Source organism: Mirounga leonina, unplaced genomic scaffold (assembly GCF_011800145.1).
Source record: "Mirounga leonina isolate KUSES-001 unplaced genomic scaffold, KU_Mleo_1.0 Mir_115, whole genome shotgun sequence".
Classification (NCBI taxonomy): Eukaryota; Metazoa; Chordata; class Mammalia; order Carnivora; family Phocidae; genus Mirounga; species Mirounga leonina.
In genome coordinates, this window is record NW_023270268.1 from 102594800 (window position 1) to 102617551 (window position 22752).

At 38.5% G+C, this 22752-nt stretch overlaps 1 protein-coding gene across 1 annotated transcript; it reads right to left on the reverse strand.

Moving 5' to 3' along the window:
• Positions 1–2860: 2860 nt before the first annotated feature.
• On the reverse strand, positions 2861–7895 carry LOC118001025. The gene is made up of 2 exons (XM_034990964.1): positions 7016–7895; positions 2861–2944 (listed from the first exon to the last, which is right to left on the reverse strand). Exons 1-2 carry the CDS (start codon positions 7589–7591, stop codon positions 2861–2863), a joined length of 660 nt encoding a protein of 219 aa, XP_034846855.1. The 5' UTR covers positions 7592–7895.
• Between the last annotated feature and the right edge of the window lie 14857 nt (positions 7896–22752).

Consider the following 22752-nt stretch of genomic DNA (forward strand, 5'->3'; position numbering starts at 1 on the left):
TAATATTAACAAAATTACTTACTTTTTCTTATAATATATAGTTTCAAAATAACAGTATCAGTATTATAGCTAATTAAAAGTGCTACATGTAGTTTAATGCAATTAGGTTTAGTTTTTTCAGGTTGTTTTCTAATCTAATCTAGGTTGTTTAATTAAAAAGAAAATTAAATCTAAATTGGAAAAAAAAACCAAAGACAAAAACAAGACTTAAATATTTCTAACTTTTCGAGTGTGGTGTCTCACTCATTTATTTGTCTCATTTTTATTGATATAAATATTTAGATCTATGAATTTTATTATAAACAGCATTATCTTGTAGACTCTGATGCTATGTTTTCACTATTTTTTTAAAAGATTTTATTTATTTATTTGAGAGAGAGATAAAAAGAGGAGAGAGAGCACAAGCAGGTGGAGGGGCAGAAGGAGAGGGAGAAGCAGACTCCCTGCTGAGCAGGGAGCAGGACTTGGGGCTCGATCCCAGGACCCTGAGATCACGACCTGAGCCAAAGGTAGACGTCCAACCGGCTGAGCCACCCAGGCGCCCCTTCATAATTTTTTTTCTAGAAATTCTCAGTATCAGTTGGTATTTCCCTTTGAGCCAGGCTAAGTTTAATAGAAAAATTTAAAATTTCAAGGTGGGAAGTCTTTCTTAATGTTTTGATAGTGATGGATTTTTTTTTTAATTTAAATTTTAGTTAGTGAACATACAGTGCAATTGGTTTCTGGAGTAGGATTCAGTGATTCATCACTTACATACAACACCCAGTGCTCATCACAAGTGCCCTCTTTAATACCCATTACCCATCTAGCCCAACCCCCACCCACCTCCCTCCATCAACTCTCAGTTTGTTCTCTATTGTTATGGTATCTTTTTTTTTCTTTTTACCCTTCCCATATGTTCATCTGCTTTCTTAAATTCCACATATGAGTGAGGTCATATGGTGTTTGTCTTTTTCTTACTGACTTATTTCACTTTAGCACAATACACTTTAGCTCTTGGGGTGCCTGAGTGGCTCAGTGGGTTGGATGTCTGCCTTCGGCTCAGGTCATGATCCCAGGATCCTGGGACTGAGCCCCTCATCCAGCTCCCTGCTCAACAAGGGAGTCTGCTTCTCGCTCTCCCTCTGCTGCTCCCCCTGCTTGTGCTCTCTCACTCTCTTTGTCAAATAAATAAAAAAAGATCTTAAACTTTTTTGATGGCTGAGTAATATTTCACTATATATATACATACACATGCCACATCTTCTTCATCTATTCATCAGTCAATGGATGTCTGGGTTTTCTCCACAGTTTGGCTATTGTTGATAATGCTGCTATAAACACTGGGGGGCATGTACCCCTTTGAATCTGTATTTTTGTATCCTTTGGGTAAATTGAATTTTTACTTATATTGTTGATGCAGAATATTATTTGTATTTTTCTTTATGTAATTATTTTAGGTATACATGTGTCTATATGTAAAGAGTCAATTATTGTAAATGATTTTTTTCTTGTCTTGGACTAAGAGAAGTATACTAAAGTTTGCAATTATTTATATATTTCTATTCTCTTTGAATCTCTTGTAGTTTCTACTATATGAAAGAAGCTACTGTATTATTTGCTGCCTATCTTTCAAAAATATTTTATTTTGACTGTGAATTGTAGCCTTTAGCATTATCAGGTGCTCTTTGTTTCAGTCATGGTTTTTGGACTGAACTCTAGTTATTTGGATTTCAAAATTGCAATTCTTTCTTTTATTTGCATTTTCTTGGTATACCTTTGCCCGTCCTTTCTTCATTAGCATTTCTTGAATTATTTTGTTTTAGGCATGTCTTTGTCTTTTACGTGAAGTGTAGAGTTGGGTTTTGCTTTGGAATCAACCAACTTTCTTTGTCCTTGTGATAGCAGGGGCAAGCCCTCTACTGGTTGATGTGTTTGGTCTCAGATATCTCATCTCATATTCTATTTATATATGTGATATATAGCATATTTGATGATGCTAAGTGCTCTTGAGGAAAATAAAGGAGGAGGGGTGAGGGCAATATTCCATTTTAAATAGGTGTTCAGGGAAGGCCTCACTGAGAAGGTGACTTTCGCACAAACTCTTGAGTCGGTGAAGGAATGAGTCACTTGGATAAGGGAGGTAAGATTTATCCTGATGAGAGAGAACAGGTGGAGCAAAGACTCCCAGGCACAGGACTACCTGGTATGTTTTCGAAGAACAACAAAGAGGCTGGTGAGGCTAGAGTGGGGTATGCAGGAGGACAGTAGGAGATAGGCCAGAGGGGACAAATCAAAGAGGATCAGATAGGGCCCTGTCAGTCAGGGAGGTAACAAGACAACCCCTTCAAGAGGAATTTTGGTGCTAGATGTTAAAACAATATTACTGCTGCCACTCCACAGTTAGAACTCAATACCTCTATAGGAATACATTAATAACTCTGGGTATTCCAGCCTAGGTAGAAGAGGAAGCCAGGCTTGTGGGAATTATATTTTGGGGTACAACTCAATTTATGCATGAAAAGAGTTTCATCCCTGCTGACTTTGAGGACTGGATTACTAAACACCTGCCCAGTGCAATGGGAATGATCCTTGAATATAATTTTAATATCTCTAATATTTTATGGGGTGCCCGGGTGGCTCAGTTGGATAAATGTCTGCCTTTGGCTTAGGTCATGATCCTGGGTTCCTGGGATCAAGCCCCACGTAGGGCTCTTTTCTTCAGTGGGGAGTCTGCTTCTCCCTCTGCCTCTCCTTCTCCCCCTCCCCCTGCTCCTGCGCTCTCTCTTTCAAATAAATAAATAAAATCTTAAAAAAGTCTCTAATATTTTAGTTTCCGTTTTTCATTCCACCCCAAAACACATCAGATATCGCTTCACAACTATAGCTTTTTACTATTTATCTGAAGGTGTGAGTTTACAGGGGAAGAATTTTTATCAAAACGTATCAATGAAGTGTATCTTGACTAAAAATGTTCAGAAAGCATAAAAACATTAAAATTCTATACTGGGAAGCTTGACTAAAGGCCAGAACATGACATAGAAGTTTTTTGAATTCTTTTCAAAAGTCAAGTATTTGGCTTAAAACAGTTTTTTTTTTTTTTTCTTTTTATAAAGACCTCTGTTGTTTTAACAGAAAATTGTATGGCAGAGGTGGTAGAACGAAACTGGGTGTGTGGTATGGAGTGAGGGAAGTGGGGAATTAGAGTGGTCTGCAATCCAGAAAAACAGTGTTCAGGCTTTAAGTGGATGGGAACGGAGAAGGGACAAACTTGAAGTATAGGCAAGATCACTTCTTCCTTGTCTATGTGTTTCAGTTGGCCGCATTTTAATTTTCTCCTTCCTCTTTCCTTTTTTTCTTTCTCTTTCACCTTTCTTTCTCTTAAGTTAAACTGTCACAATGAAATGCTGTCTGAATAAGTCACAACTCATATAGAAGACTGAACAGTGCATTGTAAAGACACAAAACAAAAGACTTCATCTGAGAGCTGAGATCATCGTGGGGTTGTACACAGACCCAGGGCAGCAATTCAGCAGTGTTTCCGAGAGCCTGGGACCGGTTCCACAATTCTTGGTATGCTACTGACCCCTGCTGTTCATGTGGGGGCACTGACTTACAGAAATGAGTTTCCGTAACTTTCTATGTTTTGTGCAATGTTAGCGTGCCATCGGAAAAAGTTAAGACACATAGTTCAAAGATTTAAAACAATAATTTAAGCAATAGCTTTCTGAAAAGCTGAGTATCAAAGACATCACAAAGCAGCTTCTTTTTCCCTGCTCCCTGATTTGTTGAAAATAAATTTTTGACTAAGTTCTTTTTTTTTATATTATGTTAGTCACCACACAGTACATCATTAGTTTTTGATGCAGTGTTTCATGATTCATTGTTTGCGTATAACACCCAGTGCTCCATGCAATAGGTGCCGTCCTTAATACCCATCACCGGCCTAACCCATCCCCCCACTCCCCTCCCCTCTGAAACCCTCAGATTGTTTCCCGGGAGTCCATAGTCTCTCATGGTCCGTCTTGACTCAGTTTTTTAGCTAATAAATCTGGTATCCTATTTAAGTTTCTGAGGGGAGCAGAGCCCAAGGCAATTGAGGTAGCTTAGATAAGAACTGGAAAAATGAAAGCAGGGCGATCACAGAGAAAATGGAGGACAAAATGTGCAAAAGGAGGGGGTAATGAATAATTTACGTACAAGGAAGATAAAGCAGTTCAATCCTGAACGTACCGTTTGCATTCCTCAGAGCGGCGTTAAGAACTGGCCTGTGTCCACAGAGTAGCCAGCATGGGTCACTTGGGTGCCTTCAGGTCTCTGCCTCTTGTTCTTAGGTTTGGTCATGGAAACTTCTCAGAACCATTGGGATGTAAACTGGGGCCCCTGAAGCAAAGCAGAGCACATAATCCTTGGAGTTGATTTCTTGGCTTACTCTACAATTTCTAAAGAGATCAGGGCTATCTCCTGGGTGGAAGTCAGATGTGCATGTTTGAGCATGGGGCTTTATGTAACAGGTTCCAGGTTTCAGACTTCTGGCGCCCTGTTCCAGGTTTCAAACCTGTTCCAGGTTTCAGACCTGTTCCAGGTTTCAGATCTGTAGCTCCCATGGGCTGCTAATTCCTGCAGGCCAGAGTTTCCAGCAGGATTGGGTAATAAGGTGTCAGGGTCTCCTCTCACTCAGTAAAAACAGTTTAGAAGCTTGGGGCCGTGCTTCAGCGTTTGGTTTTTGTTCAGACAATTTCTCCATGAGGAATATGATTAAAAAGAATATTTTAATATTTAGAAAACTACATGCATACTTACATACAAAATTACATCCTGTTAGGATAAACTGAGAAATCCAGCCTGAACTACTCTTGAAAGATTTAGTTTTTACTGTAAAGATCAATAAGAATGTCACTTCTAAAACTTCAGTCCCCACTTCAAAGGCATAAATGATGGATTTCAAAAAATAAGAATCTGAGAAAACATTTACATGATTTATTTCAGTAACAATTAATAAGGTGATTCTTTAGTGCTTGAGGTAGTTATATTCACAATGTTGGTTTTAGTGCTCATAGCATTTTCTGTTTCTCTTGTGTAACATCTTACTATTTATTTATTTACTCACTTAAATTTATATTCTCCACTATGGCAGGTGTTAAAGATACTGCAAAAAATAGGATAGATTATGTCCTTAAGCTTTTTATAGTAATATAGGTATGATAATTATGTAAGGAGGAGCTAAGAATAGAAAAATAATTTTCCTATTCCTTTTCATTTTAGCATTTTATTCCATTCCATTCCATTCCATTCCTTCTCTTTATTGTTCAATTTTATTTGTTTTTGTATTCATTTTATTTGTTTAAATTACAAATCAGGAATGCTGGCTATTTTTTATGTATTTTTGTACTCCCTTGTACTCCAGCACTTAATACAATGTTGACATATATTTACAATAAATATCTGTTGAATGAAAGTGAGTACTTACTTACTAGTTGCCTAGCACTATGCTGCGTCTGCGTAAACCAGATGTACATTTGATTTCAGTAGAGGAGAAGAGTGAAGTTGGGGGAAATTTATATAGGCCTGGAAGGAAGTATTAGGAATATTTATTTGTATCCAAACTTGTAGGGGTAATGGGAAACTTTTTTAATGAAAAAAGCTAGAAGAGCACAAAAATTCGACCCTGTAAGTACCTGAGGAAACCTCTCTTTTAGTGATTTATAAAAAAAAAATTTTATGGTGCTTTTTTCTTTTTAAAAAAATTTATTTATTTATTTTAGATAGAGAGAGACTGCAAGCCAGAGCACAGTGGGAGGGGCAGAGGGAGAGGGAGAGAAAAACTTCAGCGGACTCCATGCTGAACGCAGAGCCCTGTGTGGGGCTGTATCCCACCACCCAGAGATCGTGACCTGCGCCGAAACCAAGAGACGAAGGCTTAATCGACTGGGCCATCTAGGTGCCCTAAAATGTGCTTTTATTACAGCCGGGGAGAGGACCCAGGGGCAGAAAGATCTGCACCTCTTTTTATGATTTTCTTATGTTGCTAATATATACGGATTTTTAACATTTTTGCCTGTGCAGTACCTTATCAAATCTGCATACACACACCTACTAAAGATAGGCTAGAAACCTGTATTTATTCATCAGTCCCAGAGAGCAAACATAATGTCTATTTTTCAAAAAGAAATCAAAACTTACTTATTTCTCTTTTTGAATCAAGAACTAACTTATCAGTCTTTCGGTATACAAAATTTATAGTATTTTGGAATCTGCTTTTTGGCACCTTAATTGTGCAATTCAAATTGTCTGCTCCTATTTAATTGTTCTCCATAAACTGTATTGAATACCAATATAAAACAAAACTGTAGGCATAAATGGTTCCAAAATTTCATTGAGTTACTAAGAAATGGATTTTCTTTGCAAGTGTGCTATGGGGTAGTTACATATATTTCCCAATCGTAATACAGTATTTTATTTATTCTGTCTGTTAATGACTAATATTTGAGAACGTTTATAATATGAATGGGACTTAATCTAAGAGAAGTTATATACATACACACGCACACATTTCAATACCGGGTATTAAGGGACATGGTCAAAATAATTAGTTAAAATTATTATGTCAAAAACTTACAATACATGCTTGGTGTTAGGCTATGTACTATTCATTTTGGTGCATAATTTTTCCACTACACAAATGACTAATAGGACTGTCTCTTGATGCTGGGGTGGCCTCTCTCTGGTATCTCTTTATTTATTTATTTATTTTTAAAGATTTTATTTATTTATTTGAGAGAGAGCACATGAGAGGGGGGAGGGTCAGAGGGAGAAGCAGGCTCCCTGCCGAGCAGGGAGCCCGATGCGGGACTCGATCCCGGGACTCCAGGATCATGACCCGAGCCGAAGGCAGTCGCTTAACCAACTGAGCCACCCAGGCGCCCTGGTATCTCTTTAATTGTTGATTTTTAGCATAGTTATCTGTGATTGTATGAACGGAACTGAGTGAATTAGTACTCATGTTTATTCTAATTAAAAGTACATAACCGATTACTATAGCTACAAGGAGGTAGACAGGCAATGGAACTGCCCAATATTTTTGAGGCCAGTAGGTTAAGCCTGAGGAGTTGGGCCAAAATTCAGGAATAAAAGTCCACACGGGCTTTATGAAGCCTACTTGGGAGCTTAAGAAAAGATCAAAGCCCAAACACAAACGGCTCTTTCCAGCAACGGCGACGGTGAAGTGTCCATTATTTTCCCGGGGCCTTAGACAACTGGGGTCCTGCAGGTGTCCACTCAGGCCCTGGGCCGGGTCCTCTGCGCAAGCGCCGACCAGGGTGCCGCGGGGGCGGGCGAGAGAGGACCGGAAGCGGCAAAGGCCAGGGGCGCAGGCGCGCCGCGACCCTGTGGGCGGCGCGTGAGTCTGAGCCCTGGTTACAGCCTCCTTTCTTCCTCTTCTAAAGTCCCATAGATTCCTTGTAGAAACTTTGGAACTGTTTTCTGGTAAGTGGTGGTGGGAATTAGGGAGGAAGAAGCTCACAGACTTAAAAAAGAAATTGTTGACAATAACCGTAAACAGTGTAAAGGCCTCTTTGAATTCTAGAGTTTTGAGATTCTTCTCGTCAGACATCGCCTACGAGTATGTTTAAAAACGTGCCAACTTCTGAGCTTCCTGTGTGAGATGGCTCACTGTCTAGTGCAGTCACCACAGGGCATTTTGGAATTGCTTGATGGCGTAAGGTGCCGGGCAGGCGCTCACGAGACGGACCGGCACCGACCGCCTTCGATCCGCGGGTCCTGTGTAGTAGAACGTGAGATGAAGTTAAAAAAAAAAAAAGTTTAAAGCACAGAATTAGAGGAAAAAGTGAGTACCGTACGTAGCGTTTTGTTTCTCTCTCGGGAAAATCTCTCTGGAGAGGCTTGGTTAGTAAACGGTGGTTGAAATTGTCGAAGCTACAAACCTTGATCTCACATTATCCGCCTCAAGTTGGAATTCGTGAAAATAGATTCCCTCTGGACGCCGAGAGAGCCTCTGCCTCTCTTTCGCATTTAAACCCAGATACTTTCTGGATGGCTGAAAACAGTGGAAATTATTAGAGCTCCTCATAATTGATTACTCTTGCCAAAGCCAGATTGATAGATCTGGTTGGGATTTAGGGAAAAAAAAAAGCCCACATGACTTTGCAAATAAAAATAAATGTGCTACTGAGGTGCTGAAAATAATAATTTAAATAGCCCTAAGAGACATCACAAATAATTTATGTATGTTTTAAGCTGGTCAGTATGAGGTTTGTATTTAAATGGCCTCTCTTCTCAATTCAAGTTGCCTTAGGCTTCTGGCTATTTAAAAATATTTTGTGTTCATGAACACTTTTATAATTGATGTGGATGTTTGCTTATTGCCTACTCTAATTTGTAAGCTGGAAAGTCCATTTATTTATGCATTCCACATCTATTACATATTTACTGTTTGCCAGGTATGATGGTAGTGATTAGTGTTTTTAAGTGAATGTTAACGCTTACTTATATTTTTGTAAGCTTTATTTACCTAAATTCTAAGAAATCATGTATGGAGAACAGAACAAGTGGGCCTATCACAGTTTTTCTAGATTTCTATGGTAGCACATATCACACTCCTTTTTTTACATTAATTTTGTCTGCTGGACTGAGGGCAGAACATGGTCTGAATTTGATCATCACTGTGTTCTCAGTATGTAGCACAAAACCTAATAGAGACCCAAAAAGGGTGGTTTGGATAAATAAAACACCACATAAACACACACTGCTTTTTCTGAGGAATTTTTATTTTCATTGGGTGTTCAGGCCATTTCACACTGTGAGATATCTTCCCCTAGGAAAAGACAAAATCTTTTCATAAGAACTTTTGTTATCGAAATATCTTCATTCCAGAACTTGCCTGAATATTGGTCTGAGGCACTTTGACATCTTAGTGAAATCTGATTCAAGTTGTTTTTGTAATAATTAAGACCTGCAGGTTTGGACTGAGTGTGTGTTGACGTGAGAGCAGTTATTTTATACTAATTTTTTAAAATATATATTTTTAGAAGGTTTTATTTATTTGTCAGAGAGAGAGAGAGCGAGTGAGCACAAGCAGGGGGAGCAGCAGGCCGAGGGAGAAGCAGGCTCCCTACTGAGCAAGGAGCCCAGTGCCGGACTCATCCCAGGACCCTGGGATCATGACCTGAGCCGAAAGCAGACGCTTAACTGACTGAACCCAGGCATCTCTATTTTATACTGATCTCAGTAATATTTTCCAGTTTGCCTTTTAGGTAAAAACAGGCTTTGGAGAAGCAGTTCATATCTGGAAGATGCTGATGGTGGGCTCTCTGAGAAATTCTTCTTATCCATTCAGCATTAGTTGCTTTCTATGTATTCAAGTGGGTTTACATCCACATAAATATATCTTATGAGTGCTTTGAGTATGAAGCAATGCTGAAAGGAGACAGCAGTCCTATGCAGCTAGAGGGTCATTTAATTCATGTCAGTTCTTGATCATTTTCATTTAGGTTGAGAGTTAATGGGAGTACTTTGGAGTAATATTCCTGGTGCTTCATTATCAGAGCTCATACAGAATTGTCATTTACTATTGAGTAGATTGTGCACTGCACAAAGAAACCTATCTAAAGTGTGTACTATTTATATAATAGATATTATCAATTTGAATATTGTGGCAGTTTTATGGCAGGGGACAGTAAAGTTTCTTGCTCTAGTAAAATTCATATGTTATGACACAGTTTCTAACAAATGGAAGTAAAATGTCTTGAGAAAGAGGTACCTTGTTTTTTAAAAAATTTGCTCAAATGCTCTATATGGGCTAGCAGCAGCATGAACTTGGACAACTTACATAACTCCCTTGGCCTTCAAGTGAAGATATTAATACTTACCTCGCTAAATTGTTTGAAAGTACTAGACATGCCCGGCACACAATTAATATTCAATAAATGTTTTTGAATACCTTTGAAAGCACTGATGGTAATGTCTGTGCTAATGATTTGATAAATTGCAGTGCACTTTTGTTTTGAATAAGAGGGTAAGTGTATATGTAAATAATTGTATTTGAATCTTTGAATTTGTTAAGTGTTTCACATTTTATGCTTAATTGCTGCATGATACTACCTAAAATGTTCCTAACAGGTGTTTGGGATCCTTCTTTACTTTCCTGAGGGATTCATATCCCACATAAGGAAATTTATGACTATGTGACCCACTAGTCACTGACTCATGGTTGAGCTTCTTTAGAATCCTAAAATATTGGAATCCTAGGTTTAGATGGGACCATTTAAATTTCTCTTCATTTATCAAATGTGTGTTAGTCACTTAATACATGGGAGTAATTGTGGTATGCTCTAGGGCTGTGAAGATAAGTAAGATACTGTTGTGGAGAAGTTACATATCTTTGCACGAACATTTCCAGGGACTATTCACAATTACTAAATTGATTTTTAGGAATTGGTCTTTTGACAATTCAAAATTTGTCCTCTTAATAACTTTCATTTATTGACATTAGCTTTACACTTCGGGGCACAAAAATTAAATTTGATTTTTTACTACACACACACACACACACACTCTCTCTCTCTCTCTCTCTCTCTCTCTCTCTCTCTTCAAGCTAGGCCTCACTGTATTCTGCTGCTTTTCCTCAAGCCTTTTTTCTATCTTGCTCACTCACCTGAATACCTTCCAGGTTGTCTACTTCCCTCAAAGGTGTGGTACCCACCAGGGGTATTCAGGGCTCCAGGTGTAACTGACTAACCAGGATACAGCAGGGCGATCACTTTCTCCATTCCAGGTACTGTCCCTCCAATCTCTGGCATGATTTATATTCGTAACTGAGCAATCAGTGTGTGCCATAAGATGTCCTGTCCCTACCGTATTAAAAAGAATTGTATTTATTTTACTTGTATTATCATATAAGATCATTTTTGAAAAAGGATAAATGACCTCCCTATTCCTTGAGGAGCTTTTAATACACTGTTTCCAACAATTGAAATGGGAACAATAATGAGGGCAACCTTGCTTAAGTTCCAGATTATTGAATTACCACTTGTAAGTCATTTTTGGTCCAGGTGATTAAAATCACTGTAATTCATGCGTTTTCTGACAGCTAAGAGGTAAGTAGCCAAGGAAGGACTTCTATAGCTTTGCATGATCTCTTTTATAAATTAGTCTCTCACTTAAACATGTTTTTTTCTTTTTGATGAACAGAAAACATGACAGGGATGGAATTGTTTTACTTCTAACTTTAAGCATTTATGAAAAAAAATTAATATCCTCTCAACATTTTTTTTAAGTTAACCCATGTGTGCAACTGTCTTTATACCAGGTGTGCTCTGACTCAGGATTTGGGACCAGTAGCCCTGCCTGGCAGAGTACCAGAAGATGCCAATTCTACAATTTATATACAATTTATAGGTGTGTGCACTGCTTTGCTTTGTCCTTTTAATCGAGGTTAAGGACAAAGACATAGGTAATTAATTGGTAGATAGGGACAGGGAATAGACCTCTGCCTAAATAAAGGGGGCACGTTAGGAAGCAATGGGGGTAGAATTGAATGGGTTGTATGTTAATTTCCTAGGGCTACCATAACAAGTTAACACAAACTTTGTAGCTTAAAACAGCAGAAATTTTTTGTGTCATAGTCAAGGGACCAGAAGTCTGAAATCAAGTTTTGGCAGGGCCATGTTCTCTCTGAAGGCTCCAGGGAAGAATCCTTCCTGGCTTCCTAGCTTTGGTGGCTCATGGCAGTCTTTGGCATTCTTTGGCTTGTAGATGCATCACTCAGTCTCTTTCTGTATCTTCATATGGCCTTCTTTCTTGTGTCTCCTCTGTGTCTCTTTGTCCAGATCTCTCTTCCCTTTTTCGTATAAAGACAGCAGTCATTGGATTAAAGTAACCTAATCCAGACCTCATCTTAACTTTACTACATCTGTAATGGCCCTACTTCCAAATAAGGTCACATTTACAGGTATGAGGGGTAGGATTTGAACGTGTCTTTTTGGGGGATACAATTCAACCAACAGCAAGTGAGATGGCACCAAATCATGAAACACTTTAATGATAGGTAGAAGAGTATGGGTTTTATTTATAAGCCAGTGGGACCATTGGAAACTTTAAGCAAGAGTACTAATAAAATAGTTATTGCAGGGAGGTCTGCTAGCGAGCGATATGCTTCAGTATACTGAACTGAAGATGGAGTTTAGAAGCTGTGATATTAATTAGAAGATGTTTTGGTGTTCCAGGAATAATGTGAAGAAAAGTTTATAAAGTTTGCACTTTGGGAGCTTTCCTTTTAGGGAGGTATTCACTCCTGGTGTTGAACAAGTACAGAGGCTGCACTTGGGAATGAGTGCCTCTTTAAATGCTGTGGCCAAGGAACCTTTCCTTGCCTTACCCTAGCTGTCACCCTTCCTGGAGGATGATACACCATATGGTGAGAGAGAGCTAGAGAGAGAGAGAGGGAGACAGCACTCAGGTGCATGCACTTGGGCACACTAGTGAGCATGAAGAACCACAGCTTTACAAGGCATTTAAGTGAGAAAACCATCTTGAATATTGATCCTCTGGCCTCAGCTAAGCTGGCACCAGCTGGGTGACATGAACCACCAAGCTGAGCCCTCCTAAATTTCTGATCTACAGAATCGTGAGTGAAACAAAATGGTTGTTTTAAGCCACAAAGTATCGTTCTGCAGCAGTATATTACTCCAACTACCCCCAGGGCTTGCCAGTATTAACGTGGTGTTAATAGTTGAGTGAGAAATATCAGATAGCTCTATATTTACTCAGTTCTGATAGAGTAGAATATGTTTGATTGCTACTCAGGGAGAAGGGATGAAGAAAGTGAGGAGAGATTATAGTCACTGGCAGCCTAGGAAATAGAATTTAATGCCTCGCTTCTTCAGTTCACTGCTTATGCTACCTGGTCATACAACTTTTAACGTGTGAGGTTGGCCAGAACAAAAAGATATATACACTCACAGTTTGAGTCGTTATAGAAACAAAATCCCTGTCTGTTAGATCTATGTCATGCAGAGGGATGTGAAATTCCCATTTTAAAGCAGATGGTCTGATTTCTGAAGCTAAGTGAATAAAATTGTCCTTGGATCTCATTAGCCCTCATGTGGGAAGGAGGGGAGTCCATATAGCTATTTCTTCTTGGCTTTGAACAAATCAAGCTTTGAATAAAAGGTTTATTTTTATGAAGCCTGATTTTACTAATTTTTCATTGAGTACCACTGTTTCACGGTAATTTACACATTCTTTCAAATGGCGGTTGGCACATTTATTTTCCTTTGAGGCATTTTCTAATTACTTGTAAACAGCCTGAAAAAAAAAAGCAAATTTGGAAAAAAAATTAAGAAAAGGACTGTTTGGTAGAAGAGGTATATTACATATAAAATTAAAATATAATAGAAATTTTAAAAGCCTTCATTCCATTTTATAGGTTTCTCTGCTTGCTTCTACAAGTGGGCAGTGAGTAAAGATTTCTTGACCCATTATTCATTTCTACAGGGTGTTAGACATTTTTATGACCTCCTCGAGTACTTATAATCTGTACTACACAATTTAGCACCTAATTACATTCTGTTTCATAATGTTCATTATTATATCACTGTATGATTCTTGTCCCTTCAAGTAGGTTATATGATCTTAAAAGGCAAGGACCGTATCTTATACTTTTTCTGTATTTGCATTCCATCTGGCATAGTGCTAAAAACAGTATCCATGTGGGAAATTTTATTATTATTATTATTTTTAATTTGATTATTTTTTAAATTTAAATTCTGTTAATTAACATAATGTATTATTGGTTTTAGAGGTACAGGTCTGTGATTCATCAGTCTTACATAATATCCAGTGCTCATTACATCACATGCCCTCCTTAATGTCCCATCACCCAGTTACCCCATCCCTCTACCCCTGTCCCCTCAGCAACCCTCAGTTTGTTTCCTATGATTAAGAGTCTCTTATGGTTTGTCTCCCTCTCTGGTTTTGTCTTGTTTCATTTTTTCCTCTCTTCCCCTATAATCCTCTGCCTTGTTTCTTAAATTCCTCATATCAGTGAGGTCATATGATACTTGTCTTTCTCTGATTGACTTATTTCACTTAGCATAATGCCCTCTAGTTCCATCCACGTCATTGCAAATAGCAAGATTTCATTTTTTTGATAACTGCATAATATTCCATTGTATATATATGCCCCATCTTCTTTATCCATGCATCTGTCGATGGACATCTGGGCTCTTTCCATAGTTTGGCTATTGTGGATGTTGCTGCTATACACATTGGGGTTCAGGTGCCCCTTCAGATCACTACATTTGTATCACTTGGGAAATTTTAATGTAGAAGTATACTAAGTAATTCTAGTCCCTCAAAGCTCAGTGAATTTGTCTGTAGAGCATTTGTCATGGCTGTGGCATTAAGGGCACAGAGACATCTCAGCAAGTTACTCTTCCTTCTTCAAGCTTCCATTCTTTTTTTTTCTTTTTATTATTTTTAAAGATTTTGTTTATTTATTTGACAGAGAGAGACGCAGTGAGAGCAGGAACACAAGCAGGGAGAGTGGGAGAGGGAGAAGCAGGCTTCCCGCCTGAGCAGGGAGCCCGATGTGGGGCTCGATCCCAGGACCCTAGGACCATGACCTGAGCCGAAGGCAGACGCTTAACGACTGAGCCACCCAGGTTCTCCGCTTCCTTTCTTTTAAAGGAACCAAGATGAGGGGTTGCTTTGATAGGTAAAATGACTTCCCCTTTTTTTTTTCCCTTTAGGGTCAGACCAGGGCAGGTGAAAAGCAGAGAGGCATGCACCATTGGGCTACCATTATCATTCTGATGGAGGTGATGGTTGGCATATTTCCTTTTTATTTTTCCAGTTGGACAACCTAGCTAATGGTGTCTGACCTGGGGAGAGGGGTGATTTCTTTTGGTTGGGCAGCTAGGCTAAAGGCCTTAGCAGGCCTTACCTTCATCTTGTTTTGAGTGAAAATGCTGCTTCTCAGGGCATCAGATTCCCACTATTATGTTTTCTTATTTTGGTAAAACACATCAAACCTAAAACTAACCATTTTGACCATTTTAAGTGTACACTTAGGTGGCATTGAGTACATTCACATTGTTGTACATTCATCACCACTGTCTGTCTCTAGAACTTTTTTTTTCATTATCCCAAACTGAAACTCTGTACCCATGAAGCAATAACTCCCCATTCTCCTTTCCCCCAGCCCCTGGTGACCACCATTCTACTTTCTGTCTCTGTGAGTTTGACTACTTGTGGTATGTCATATAAGTGAAATCAGAGTGTATTTGTCCTTTTGTCTCTGGCTTATTTCACTTAGTTTAATGTCTTCAAGGTTCATCCATATTGTAGCATGTGTCAGAATTTCAGTCATTTTTAAGGCTGAATAATAATCCATTGTATGTGGATATCACATTTTATTTACCCAGTCATTGGTGGACATTTGGGTTGTGTCCACCTTTTGGCTGTTGTGAATAGTGCTGCTCGCAGCATGGGTGTGACAAATACAGATCCCGTTACTATGAGCACCCACACTGATTTAATGCTTATAGTGAGCAAGGTACCCTTCTCAGTCATTAAAATACCTGGAAGAATCAATATGTCTCTGGAATTTCACAACTTAAGTTTAGAGACTTAACTACTTCTTAGGAAAATGTGACCTGACAACCTTTTTTAGAGCAGGACCGTGACGAATACACGGCATTCAGTAAATGTCTTTTTTTTTTTTTTTTTTTTACTCCTTCAAAATGCTTCCAGTCTCCAGCTTTCTCCACTGACACCGCTGCAAGGTATGTCCTTATTGCCAAGCAACAGGACTAGCACAGTCCATTCTAAGGGGTTTGTTTACCCGCCCCCCACCCCGCCCACGCCTTTTCACTTTTTCTTAGAAAGCACTGCTTTGGTCATTTTACTTTACTTGACAGAACCTTTTAGTCGCCATCATGTACCGGACAAAACTCAAACTTGTTTGTCCGGCAGTGAAGGCCTCTTGTCATCTGGCACTCGCTTGCCTTTCAGGTCCCCCCTTCTTTCACTTCCTTACACAAGCTGTGCTCAAATTGTTTTCTCATTACCTGCTGGAGAAATTGTCATCATCTTGAGTTTCCCTACTATGGTTTGCTCCATCGTGGATCATCTTTTTTTGTGCTCCCTTTAAGTTGGAGCTCAAATCTCAGTGTTTCTGCTAAATCTTTTTTAAACAACCGCATTTGAAAACGACTGTTTGTTCTTTTGAATATTTGAGCACTCACTGTAAGATTAATCATGTTAATGATGTTTTTGTAATAGCTAATGGTTTCTGAGTTCTGAGGCTTAGACTAAGTGCTTTGGTTGCACTATTTCATTGCACCTTTATTGCAATCATATGAAGTATATACTGTTATCCATTATACGTATGATAAACTTGAGGCTTTGAGATGCTACCCAACTTGTCCCAAATCACGTAATTAGTAAGTGGCAAGTCTAGGGCTTGATCCCAAGTTTTCTGTTGCTGAAGCATCATTTTAAATGTGTATTTATTGCCTTAATTAGATTATAGGTCGTTGGGTGAAGAGGGTATATACTGTTCATGGTATCTCCCATAGGAACTGTCCATGGGGTCAAAGTCAGAAAAAGATTGCTCATTGACTGGAGCATCCCACTGAGCTAATTTTTCCTTTTAGCTCAGTATGGATGAGCTTAGCATGATTTTTCAACTGGTTACCTTATACTGGTGACCAGGAAAACCTGATTAGGTGCACTTCTTCTATCATAACACATGCCATACTGATCTGATTGTGTTTATCTGTTACCTGCTTGTCTCCACAACAACATCTTTGCTTGAATTCCTAGCACCTAGGACAATATCCTGCACATATGCTCAGTAACTGCTTATTAAATGAATTAACTGCATCTGTGGCCATTGTAGGAGTTGGTTTCTAACTGTGTTGCTGTTACAGAGTTGAGCAATGCCTAAGTCCAATGGAGTTGAAGAGGGTATATCCTTAAGGAGGCACAGTGGGAATGTAAATGGAAACTCTAATGTATTTCATTGTACTGCAACTTCCATTACATGGTATAAATGGTATTTGTGTCACTTTTCATGAAGGGTGTTTGAGTGTAAGCAGTTGACATCTTTATTCAAAGAAGAGATCCTGTGACTTGAAGGCATGAGCGTATTTGGTCTGAGGATAGCTTGGGAGCAGGTATGGTTCAAACTTTCATACGATACCCTTTAAAATTAACCAGTTCTCTTTTATTTCTCGATATGTGCTCTCCTCCAAACAAACTTCTTATCAATAATTGAATTTCTTAAATACCTTGATACTTAAAAGACAGTGCCGTAGAAAGCAGATACTAATATTTTGGTCACTGGAAAAAATAGCAGAAGATTCTTTCTATTTAAGTATTTATGAGTATGCTGTGTCTTAAAAAAACTGAAGCAGAAAAGCTTAAGAGTATTAAACAATGGTGATGATCCCCCCAAAATTTCCCTAGAGATTTTGCCTGAGAAGTCAACAAAACCCTTTGGTTCTCTATATAGAGAGATGCAGGAGCATCTGGCACAATGCTTTGCACACAGTAGGCATGCAATAAATACTTTTAATCTTGTCAATACAGTAGAATATAGTAGTCTAAAGCAACAGTTGCCAATCATTTTCCCTTCAGGACAGGCATGATAGATACTGTTTCAACTTTTAGATACATTTTTACATGCCTCCTCAAGGTTGTTTCATGGTATACCAGCTGTAGTTGTGCCTTCTCTCTTCCATTCTGGGATGTGCATGAGAACACATTATTATAGAGGTAATAATGCTAACGATAATAGTAATGATAATGATAATAACAATAATGATACAGTTAGAAGATTTCAAAAATCAGTCTGATCACTGTTTTGTTTTTAACCTTGCAGTAGCTTCTTGTTGCCCAATGTCAGGTCCTAAAATTTATTTGGAACCACAGGTCTCGGTATGGTGGTAGGGCCAGCAGCGCTGGGGGATTTATGCCCCTGCAGGATGGAGATTCACTCTGGCAAAGGCCTTCAGGCCTCCCCACATTCCATGTCACAAAACTATCTGAAAAAACTCAAGAGAAGCAGGAACAAGCAACTTGGTATTAAAGGGGAGCTCAGCTTGTTTCCTAGTCAGCCAGGGGTGTTGGGGTATATATAGATTCCTGGGTGCTCAGGATTATGGACTACTCTAGGGAAATCTCAGAGGCAATTTGATATGAGCCAGCCTCCACCTTGGACCTTCCTGAGGGTTTGTTAAAAATGGAATGACAGAAATAGTTTTGGCCTGCTATGAGGCCAGAGGGACTTAACAAGGATACATTTATTTGACTTTGATGGTTTTATTTTTGAGTACCACACCACTGCTTCCTAGTCCTTTGGCAATTTAATTCTGAGAAAACCCCAGCTTTTTATATGATAGAATTTTAATTTTCTTTGAATTTAAGACATTTTAGAACATTTTCTTTGGTCCCTTAAAAGCCAGTTTATGGTACTTCCTGAAGGACTTCCAAGGCAATTTGGAGCAATTGAGTCACTGGTAGATATTCTAAAGAGCAACTAGTAAATAATTAATTGATTTTTTTTTTTTTTTTTGGTACTCACGTGATGGTATATTGGAAAGAGAGACGAGGTTCAAATCCTGGTTCTACCACTTACATGTTAGACATTGGGAATGCAGTTTGTTTATTCATTCATTTAATAGATTACAGAGTTCTTACTTTGTGCTAGACGTAGTAGTAAAGCTTTGAGGAGAGAAGTCAAATTGAAGTGATCTCGGAACTTTCAGAGATTTTAATCTACAAGGGGAGATTGGCAACTAAATCAGCAATTTCAGTAGTGTACATGGGACTATGTGCAGTGATGATGCCCCATGGAAGTAATACCACGGCGAGGGAGAATCATGAATGGGGGAGGGCATTAGGGAAGGCCTCTCAGGGAAAGTCATGGTTAAGATGAGTCTCAAAGCCAAGTACAATTTAGTTGAATATAGATATGGAAAGAACATTCTAGCAGCATGAACAAAAGCTAATGTAAAAGTAATATATTTACAGATCAGTATTTGCTCTTCAGTATTACTGATATGAAAACTTTATCTTGAGGAGACAGGGGAGATAAATCTAGACAAATGGTTCCATTTCCTTTTCTTAAGATGAAGAGAATTATATCTATCTCATGGATTTGTTGTAAGCATTTCTTAGAACGGTGTATGTAGAGTACCTAGCACATAGATGCTTAAAAGTATTAGCTCCTTTTTCTCCCCACCATCTATCCTTCTCTGCCCTTTCTCAGTTCAGATTTTCTGAAGTAGAAAACACCCTATCCATGGTTAAGGTAACAGTTTGTAAATTATGGCTGTGTTTAGCAAAGTGCAGGAAGAATCAAAAGGTTTAAAACTTTGTTCTTTTTCTGACCTGGATTGTGGCACGTAGAATTGAATGGGGGCAGTAGTTGACAACAGCATTACTTTATTTTGACAATACACAGTTTCCTGTGTCATCACAATTGGTATGTGAGGAGGGCACTGTTTCTCAGAGGGCACTGCATTCTTGGTCTGCCTGTTTGATTTGCTGAGTGAAGCTCTGACCACAGATCATGTGCACTGGAGTGCTTGGAAAAAATCTTGGAATGATGCTGTTGTGTATGTTTTCTTTTCTTTCACCATGTCAAAGTCTCTGAATTTGGAACTGTTTCAGAAAGCACAGTGTTAATGCAGTTTTTCCCCTGGGTAATAGGTTTGTAACTTATGATCCAGTAAATATTAAGGATCACTACTTCTTGGGGATTTTTGGTCTACATTTTGATATTTCTTTCAGGAGCTTTGCCTTACATTGGGTTCTAATAAGAATTACCTAGTCTGGAGAGATTTTCTTCATTCCACTGTTTATTGTTATTTATACTTAAATGCTATTTGTCATTTGCAGATATCTTTCATGATTTCTTTTTTTTTTTTTTCATGATTTTTGTCATACCCAGGTATCTTCTGTTCTATTATTTATTTAATATTTTTCTTTAAATCTCCAGTCTTTTAAAAACTTACATAAAGTTAGCCTCATCTTAAGTTATAATACTTAAGAATGCATGGGCTTCATGGGCTCATTATATTTTTCTAATACATATTCAGGCACATGTTAAAATTAAAAAAATATCTATTCTCCCACCTAATACAGAGATCATTATAATCTGTTCTTTTCATCTGTTCATTTATGAATTGTCTGTGGCTGCTTTTGACATACAAAGTGGTTGAAAGAGAGACAGAATGGCACACAGAGACTAATGTATTTATTATTTGGCTCTTTAAGAAAAAGTTTACCAACCTCTGACCTAAAATTATCTCCATACTGTCAGTAGAACACATAGCCCACTCTGTAAAATGTCACTGTAGTGCACTTGTCAAGAGATAGTGTGTATTTAATCACATTTTCCAGAATCAGTAAATACTTTACTTTTTTATTCTGGAATTGAAATATTTAATTATAAATACTTATTTTATGGGGCACCTGGGTGGCTCAATAGGTTAAGCATCTGCCTTTGGCTCACGTCATGATTTCCAGGGTCCTGGGATTGAGTCCCCATCGGGCACTTCTTCCTCTCCCCTTGCGTCTCCCACATGCTTGTGCTCTCTCTCTCCTAAATAAATAAATGAAATCTTTAAAAAAAAAAATACTTATATTCTGAGAACCTTGATAACAAGCTTTTTTGAGAGCAAAAGAAAAATGTAGACATTGAAGATAATTTATATATTTTTAAATAAAGGGAATATTTGCCTATAAAAATATTTAATGGTGCAAAAATGCATGAAGTAAGAAGTAAAAAATTCCCTGCAAGGAAACTCCAGTCTCACCTTCTAAAAACAACATTCCTTGTATTTCCTTCTAGTTATTTTCTGTGCATACTCAAGATTAAATACATTTTTTGATTCTTTAAATTATAGCTTTTTTAAATGAAAAAAAGAGATCAGTATATGCAATTTGCTTTTTATAACTTAGATATATTTCTGTTGTATAGACATCTAAATAATATGGCTAAAATTATAAATTGTTTAATATTACTTCAAAGTGTTTATTAAGAGCTTTATTGAAATATAATTTACACATCCAGAAATTTACCCATTTTGACTATACCAGTGATTTTTAGTAAATTTAGGGCATTGTACATTGAAATCTACACATGTGCCACCACTTGTGAGTTGTTGCACATTCAATCCAATTTAAGAACATTTTCATCATTCCCGAAAGATTCCTCATGCCCATTTGCAGTCAGTCTGTTCCTATCCCCCAGCCCCAGGCAACCACCAGTCTACTTTCTGTTTCTATAGATATGTTCTGGACATTTCACATAAATGGAATCATGTATTATATGATCTTTTGTGTCTGGCTTCTTTAATTTAGCATTTCAAAGACTTTCAGGTAGAAGATGAGGGAAGGCTTCAGATAACCCTAGTTACCTTCATTCTTTTGCACAGGATGCTCTAGTTACAGTCAGTATTTTGTTCTCTTTCCTTTAGAAAAAATGAGCCTTTGACAACAAACAGTGACACAGGATCCTGGTAACTTCTGCAGTTCCTGAAATTCACAACTTCTCAAACCTGTTCCCCTCAGCACACAAGGAACTACAGATATTGGTGCGACAGTCAGAGTGAATGAAGAGGCTGCTTACTGCTGGAGGCAACCGGTCTGCGCAGCTCTGTGCCTTGCTGGGCCACTTTGCGGGGGGAGGTCAAGGGGGTCCTGGCACAGTAATAGCAAATGTACATCATCCCAGTGTGCTTATGCCATGCAGGCCAGGAAATTCTCCCACAAGTCTTGTGGCTTTGATGTGACAGGACCTTTTCAGTGTTCTTGTGAATGTGCTGCAGAGGCTGAGCCCGCAAACCCCTTTTCTCAGTGCTGCTCCTATGTAATAATGATGGCTAAAAGCCTGTTCAGAGACAGTCAAAATCTTTGAAAAACTGAGTTATTTTTCTCATGTAAATGAATATAGATTTACTTCTTCCTTTTTAATGCTGAGTAGAAGAATTCCAATGCGTTGATACCACAATTTATTTAATTAGTTCATTATTTAGTTTTTCTTATTATTTTCTACAAGCTGGTAAATTTCGTATTTCTGTTTGCCCATTTTTGCCTTCTTGTGCAGGTGTCAGTAGGGTAAATTCCTACAAGGGGACTTGCTGGATCACAGGCTGTGTACATGTCAGATGTTGCTATCTGTTATTGGAGTGGTAGGTTAGAGGCCTCCTGATGACAGCTGATTGTGGGATCCATGGTAGGTAGGCTGTGGCTACAACAGCAATGGTTTTTAATGGGCGTGCGAGTGGGTGAAGAGGAGTACCTTTCGGAGTGTCTTGGAGGTGGGAGTGAGCTTGAGTAATTTGGCCAGCCTCTCCAAGTGATTCTAATATGCGCGCCACTGGATTAGAGTTTGTTTCTGTGTTTTCTACCCAAAAGTATGAATGCTGCTGTGAGAATTATATTTGGTATTGAGCTCATCAAGGCTGTCATAAAAAGCATCATGGTTTGAGAGTTTGCTCTGCTCAGTAACTCAAAAAAAAATGTAGCCAATAGAGCAGAAGAAAGTGACCCTATAAACTGATGCGAAAAGTATCTCCCATCTGTTGAGAAAATCCTTTATAGTCTTTCCTCAAGAAAGAGTTAGCCTTTCTCCCTATCAAATGTTCAGTCCAGACTGCCCTTTGGTGATGGGTGTTCTTCTCTCCCAGTATACACGCACTGCTCATTTTAACCTATGGAAATGAGAGCGGGTTGGGAGTG